A 7,137-nucleotide genomic window follows, 5' to 3' on the forward strand; every position below is an offset into this window, starting at 1 on the left:
CTTGTTTCAGTGGAAACTGATGTTCAATTCAGGTTCTCATGCTGGCGGTTAAAAAGATAGATGTAATTACTAGTTTGTGAAGTTAGTCATTTACTCTCAGTAAATTCAGTCTTAAATAATTGAAGACCTAAAACCTGGTCCCTAATTGGGGAAAAAAAGATACAGACAAGAGGGTGGGACAACTGCTCAGGAAAGACAGAGGGATGAAATAAATTGTGCAGAGGTCATCTGAATGGCAGAGCAAAAAAACTGACCTGATTATGTTTAGATTTTATTTCTCTATCTCCCTACATACGTGAAGTTGTTCCCTGCAGAATATTCTTAGATACAGATACGCTGCTCAAGCAAAAGTTCTGATTGTGCTCTGGGTTACATGCTCCAACTCCCCTGAAGATTTCTTCTTCTTGATGCTCTTCAGGAACGGCTCCTCTGCCTTCCCACAGTCCTTACTTGATTAAGATTCAATGATTCACCATCATGTGTGTCCCTCTACATTTTTGCTTTCTTGGAATTTCATTTAGCGTGGTTATATTTTTGTTACAATATCCTGGCAGGCATTTGGATAGATGATGCAGATGGCAGAACAGGATTTCTAGACATGATAAAAATAAGTAAAACAAGATTTGCTTAGCTTTAGACAAAACTAGGCACTTAAGAATCAACACTTTCTCCTGGTGACCTTCTCAGATCTTTAGTATCTCTAGAAAAGCGGATGAGTTCAAGAATCTTCCAGCAGGTTCAGGTCTGTGTGGCAATCTTAGTCTGCTGATTTCAGAACAGTGTGGTTTTGTGTTTGTTTTTCCTTCACAGAGCTGCAGCTCGCTGTAACAAAGGCATTGAAGTTTTACTGGCAGTAGCTCTAGAACATTTTGTTCTAGTAGTGGTCAGAGTTTTAAGGGGACCATCTTCTGCAGATGATTCGGCCAAGAAAATAAGATACCTCATCCATTGCCAGTGGTGTGAAGAGAGAATTTTTCAGAAAGGGGGTAATATGGTAGAAGGTAAATGGATTTTCCTTTGTACTTCCTAGATTACTGTATCTTTGTTTTGTGCTTGTTCGGGCTTTGTTTATATTTACATCCCTTTAGTAAAGTAGTAATTCCCTTGAATGTAACAAAGAGGTGGAGGTGCTATGAGATATGAGGTGGAGAAGGTACCATGCTTTATGGGAGTGGGTTAGATTAGTTGTCTGCATGGATTTTGCTGTAAATGTACAGGATATATTCCAGCTAGCTGTAGCTGCTGGGATGCCTGATATCCACAGTGATCTATCCTTCCAGTGAAGGGCAAGAAGAGTGGGACAGTCTTTGCCACCATTTCGTTTCTCCATACAGTGGCAGCTTGATAGATTCAGTGTCAGGTTGCTTTTCTCCTGTTTCAGTTACCTTAAAACCTAGTGGCCTAAACAGCATCACCTTCCCCTCAGGTGAGGGTGTATATTCTGCCTGGCCTCGGGCAGGATCTGTACCTGCCTGAGAGAAACACCTTACCTCAGCAGGCGGGGTAGGAAAGGAACACACCGTTAATTCCTGTAATTCATCTGTCACTTGGTGACAAATGGTGGCAGCCTCTAGGTTAAAAAACAGCTCTTTGTGGGCTGTCTCTGCACAGGAGTTAGCCAAAGGTAGGAGACTAAAATAAATAGTGTGAATGACTGGGAAAGGAAAAACCTTGTATCAAAGTTACAGGTTCTCGGATATGTAACTGCCAACTGGTGTGGTCTTCCAGTGCCCTCCTCAAATTCAGGTGCATGAGCTCATTATTAAAAAGATCTTTAAAAATTAGATGAAGTTCTAAGAACAGAAATTAAAAACTGCTAAGTACAGTGTTACTGTAGGAAACTTAATTGGTAAATGAGTTGTTGGCTTTATGCCCTGATGGCAAGTGAGCTTAACAGACTTGTAGGTAAGCTGCATTTTGTAGATTTAATTGGCTGATGTCTATTTTTTTTTGTTGGTACTTACTGTTAACCTGGACAGTTACTTAGATATAAGTGTAGGAAGGCTAATAATTTCCTTGTTACTTGAAATCTGCCAAGAAACATGGGAAGTTACGTGGCTTTATTTTATTCTCTTCATGTTTTAACAACGATTAAAGACCAAGTCATTGGTCGCTAAATTCTCGTACACAGTGCTTAGCAGGAGTGAGAACTGTCACACTTCTGCTGTTGCTTGGCCTTCCAGATACCCCCACTGGAGTCTCCCCAGTGAAGTGGGCCTTGCTGACTATTTATAAACAACTTGAATCTTGTTTTTCTGTTGCAGAAAACCCCTATCAGCAGCTGCCTTGTGATTGTCACGGCAGCATGCCTGGGAAGACAGCAGTGGCTCTTGGTCCCCTCTGGTAAGCTCAGAACACAATACAGAATCTGAGAGTAGTTTCAAACCAGTTAATAACTAATAACAAATTTGCTTTAAATTTGACATTCACTGCAACCTAGGTAATATGTCCTGCACAGGAGAACCTTGGCTGTGTTCTCCTCTACTTGCCAAACCTTAAGCAACTCTTTATTACTCTCTATTCGTGGAGAATTTATTTAGTAAGTCCTTGCATGTGTTAACAGCAGTAAATTATAAACTGCTTGATAACTAATACTTCGAATTTTCTCTGGAATGAAACAAAACTATATCTTTATGCTAAAGGTCTTTTAACCATTTCAAAGCAGTATTAAAAATGGTAGTCAATTGACAGTATCTTTCTGGGACGGGTTAAATGAATTCCTCAACATAGTAGGGCAGAAATAAAATTATCATTCTTGAGATCTTGAGGTTTTTTAAGACCAATGCTCCCGTCCTTGTTAAAAAAAAAAAAAAGGCCACTTGATCTTGCTAAGTTAAGAACACAGCCAGCCTGGTGCAGCACTTTGGAGCAATGAACCTGCTGATCCATTTGGGCAAGAGATTTGGAGAGCAACCTTTTTGCTTTCATTACAAAGTTGTAACTTTTCACTTGTCTTGCATTTTATAGGTCAGGAGGCCTCTTTAACACTGGTTTCCTGAGAAAAATGTTGTTTGAGGCTGTCCAGTATGGTTTAGATGAAGTTCAGCCACTTCTGAAGACATTAGTTTGTGAAGCAGAGTGCACAACTTCAAAGCATTTTTCTACCCACGGTTCTTACGATGAGAACAAACAAGGTAAGAAAAATGGCCGAGTGTTCACAAGAAGGACTGGCTTCATGGCAATGCAGAGGTGCTGCTTTTTGCCAGCTTCCTACTGTATGAATAAAACTGAATGCAGTGTGGGACTTGTCAGCTCTTGGCTGCTGAGCTCTGGTGCTGTAAAAAGAGGTCTGTCAGAGGCAGATCTTTAAAGCAAATAGATCCCAAAGCAAATAAACATAGCACAGGCTGGTTGCCCAGCAGAAATCCAGTGTGTTCCCTGAAGGAGATGGAAATACTAAATGTCTGCTAGTTCTTTGGTGTGTCCAATCCCCACCTGAGATCATGTGCTACTAGGAAGAGAGGACTGCAGCTGCCATGCTCTGCATACTCTGCAGGGATTGCAAATCAGTGTGCTAAAAGAAAGGGCTTTCTGTACAGGAATGCCATTCTGCTCCTTAAATTACATCATGTTTTCAATAGCCTCAAGTTCAAGTTACTGACTCAGTAAGTAAAAGTTACCCACATCTGTTTCTTCCTTCTTGAGGCCAGAATGTGGTATTACTTGTTTTGTTGAATAAGGCATTTTGCTGTCTTACAGTAGAATTAATTTTTACTTTTAATTGTATTCTAGAAGAGTGTGGTGTATATATTAAAGCACCAAATAATTCTGCAGAATCCTACTTGCTACATGGTAAGTAGATAATTTTGGTGTAGCTCTAGCAGTTTCAAATTAAACTGTAGTTTAAGTAATAGCTAAGCAAACCTAGTATTCATGTATTTTTTTATATTTAACTATACTGGTACTTGGGAGTTTTCTTCCCACTGAATACTGATTTTACTTTACCTTCATCCAGAATCATATTTACCTGGTAAAAGCAGAATTCTGAGTACTCCACGAAGCCTGCTTGACTTATTACTGAAAATTGCACGTTAAGTAAATTCAGGCTAGATTTTAACTTTGCAAAATACCAATTTCCACATGCAGGCACAAAGGTGTTGTTGCTACGTGGCTTGTTTCTGTATGTACTCACCTTGGCTTCACTGGCATTTTTTGTGCTCCAGGCAAAAGAAAAAGTGAGGAAGTGATTCGGAATGCAGCCAAGCGACAGAAAGCTGAGCACAGTGCTGAGCACCCTGCTTTTTACTACAACATCCACAGACACAGCATCAAAGGAACAAACATGCCAAAGTAAGGGTTCTAAGTTCCAGTCTTACATGACTATGACAGCAGTTATACAACCTGTACTGAATAAGCCTTATCACCATTAACTCTTCTTTTTTTTTCCCAGGTTAAATAAGTTCCTAAACTATCTCTCAGAAGCTGGATACAGAGTAAGTAGAACTCACTTTGATCCTATGGGAGTTCGCACGAACGCGCCCTTGGCCCAATTTAAGACTATTCTTATGAAGTACAGCACTCCCACATACACGGGGGGCCAGGCAGAAGGGCCTGTCCATCTAACTGAAGATGTCCAGGCAGGAGAACCTGTTCAGGCTGCCACAGAAAATGCTGGGTTTCTGGAAGATGATAAATCTGGCATTTCTGCTGCTGTGTTCACAAAAAACTACCCCACGCACTGTGCGGCTGATTAATGCAGATCAGCTTGTTCATAGACCAGGAGATTACAGACTTGCAAGCACACCCTGTTGGAGTGAGCCAGTACTTCTTACCAAACTGGATTTTAAAAATTTGAGTTGCCTGCCCTTTTAATTTGAAAATACGTTTTAGAATTCTGTAGCAGAACCTGCCCCTGGTTGCAGCATGTGTGGTCAAGTTACTTACTGTGAGAAGGTCTTCGAGACAGTGACTTGCTTTTCTGCTCAGGTCTGCTTTGACAGTGAGGCACTGTGGTTGCTCATGAGTCTTTGTTAAAGTTCAGAATCCAGAAGGTTGGATGGGGCCAGAAGTCTTAAGCATTTCTGAGTATGAGGTGAATGTGAAATGAAATATTCCTAAAATAAATCATTCCTAAAACTTGACTGGTTACAATTCAGAGAGGTCATGTTAAGATGATAAAATATTGCTGGATAAAATGTGATCTGAGTTTAAGCAAGCCAGAAAGTCCTGACTCAGTGCACCTCTGGCTCTGGAGTGGACATGTAGTTTGGCATTCAGTTCTGTTTCCATAGTTCTGCCTACATGCAAGGACCTAACAGGACGGAAAGGAATTGGTCCCATGACTGTTACTCAAACCTCATTTTATAACCAAACTTTAGTGAACTGTTTTAGCCCCTGTAAGTAGTTTGTTCAGAGACTGTGTTTGGCTGAGTACTGTGAAAGGGTACGGTGAGAAGGCACCACAAGCTGAAGTGGTAGGTGAGGTTTTGCTATGAATTTGTCAGTAAAGCAACCTGAGCTGTTGAAAAAGGTATCTTCTGTGAATGAGCAAAGATGCTGTGCATTGGAAGTTGGTTCTGGTTTCCTTAAATACATGGCAGCATTCCAACCAAATAAGCTTGACTTGGTCAGTTCTTTCCCCAGACTGTTCAGGTACCTCCTCCCTGTGTCTCACTGGAATTGGGAATTGGGCTGCGGTTTTTCACAGCTTTGGTGTTGAGCCTGGCCCTTGGTGCCAGGTTTACCCCAGAGCAGAGTGTGAGGGGTGGTTATTCTTATTTGTCCCTCTCTGAAACTTCACAGTATGGGTCTTACTTCTCTCTCCTTGAGCACCAGCCAAGAGTCTCATGACTGATAGTCTCCTAATCATGCAAAATTTCTTAAGTTCCTGTCAGGCCAGAATTAACCATCTTAAGTTCTGGACTGCTTTGGTAATGAGTTATTTTTGTTCTGTCCTAATTTTAAAAAGAGGAGACCACTAAAAGGATAACAGATTGTACTTCAGGAGTGGTGCAGCAACAACCTCTGTTTCCTTCAAAAATTGAGTGCTTATAGTTCTTTTCCAGAGATAACTTGGGATCAAACTGGAAAGATAAATGCAAGGAGAAATGCAAGTTCAAAACAACTTAAGTATTTTTTTTTAAGTAGGGAGACTGTTGGAAGGCTGTACTTGAAGACAGCACACTGCTCCACCTCAGTCTTAATGTAAATGGGATAGATCCAGTCATAGGCCATTAACTGGAGCAAAAGTGTTCCAGTTATAGTAAAGTAGGCTAAAAAGAAAGTTTTAACTGAAGCCTGTTGTGGAAAGTATTTTTGATTACTTTTACAGCTCCTCCTCAATTACAGAAGGTATTGTGCCTCTTTTCCATGTCCAAGCAACTATTCATTGGTGTTCACAGCTGTGCTAGAAGAGGGACAGAGAAAGTGAAGTTCAGGCTTGTCCACACAATTTAGGCTTTTTTCCTCTGTCAAGTTGGCAGAAGCAATGATAATTTGGGATAAGGAGACCAGCTGAAGAAGCATTTGTAACTCAGGCCTGTGAGGATTCTCTTTCTGCTCAATAGTTTTCTCAGTTGTTCTTCAGGTAGGGTTAGTCCCACACTAATTAGTTAACACTAGTCTTGACTCAAGACTTCTTTTTCTTTCTTGATACTGTTAGAAGGCACGACTAGCACATTGTTCTTGTGCTGTATGGGAAGAAGATCTGGGGAGCAGAGCAGCCTGCTTGGCTGTGCCTCAAAACACACTGACAGCACAGCAGTGCTCCGTGCACAGCAGCATGACCCAAAGCTGCTCTGATCAATTTGGGTCATCCACGGTGCCACAGTTGCAGTAGTAAATACAGTAGTAGATAAACTAGGATAATGCAGGTGTTGGTGGCAAGCTTATTGCCGATTCTTTTTACATTCTTGGAGCTGCTTCAGGCCTGAGCTGATACTTTTTGTACCACTTCTCCACCAGGCACTTTGTGCCAGTCTCACTAATGACAGACCTTCAGCATGCAACCAGATCTTTGTCAGATCAAGCACTTGATGCAAGTGGCTTGTGCTGAACAGAGAATCAGCTGATGAACTGCTGGAACCATCAGGATACTGAAATCAGTGTTAGGTTATCAGCTGATCATGCTGGAAGACAAATGCTAGAAGATGATGGAAAACACAAGTTTTAGGATATGATTGAATTACCAGTATGGGT

The 7,137-nt window shown here is 41.1% G+C and overlaps 1 protein-coding gene across 7 annotated transcripts in view; it reads left to right on the forward strand.

Annotated features, from left to right (window-relative positions):
• Positions 1-7,137, forward strand: part of TRMT1L (tRNA methyltransferase 1 like) — a 47,027-nt gene that overhangs the window by 14,026 nt on the left and 25,864 nt on the right. For 3 of the 7 annotated variants that reach the window (XM_051624397.1, XM_051624396.1, XM_051624398.1), the window contains exons 11-16: positions 811-1,001; positions 2,265-2,343; positions 2,968-3,134; positions 3,733-3,792; positions 4,164-4,290; positions 4,391-4,433. In XM_051624397.1, the coding sequence (XP_051480357.1) occupies positions 811-1,001; positions 2,265-2,343; positions 2,968-3,134; positions 3,733-3,792; positions 4,164-4,290; positions 4,391-4,433 (667 nt within the window). Of the gene's footprint in view, positions 1-810; positions 1,002-2,264; positions 2,344-2,967; positions 3,135-3,732; positions 3,793-4,163; positions 4,291-4,390; positions 5,557-7,137 lie in introns of those variants that run through there. The other 4 variants (XM_051624392.1, XM_051624394.1, XM_051624393.1 and 1 more) reach the window with 2 other exon arrangements.

This window comes from Apus apus, chromosome 7 (assembly GCF_020740795.1).
Source record: "Apus apus isolate bApuApu2 chromosome 7, bApuApu2.pri.cur, whole genome shotgun sequence".
Taxonomy (NCBI): domain Eukaryota; kingdom Metazoa; phylum Chordata; class Aves; order Apodiformes; family Apodidae; genus Apus; species Apus apus.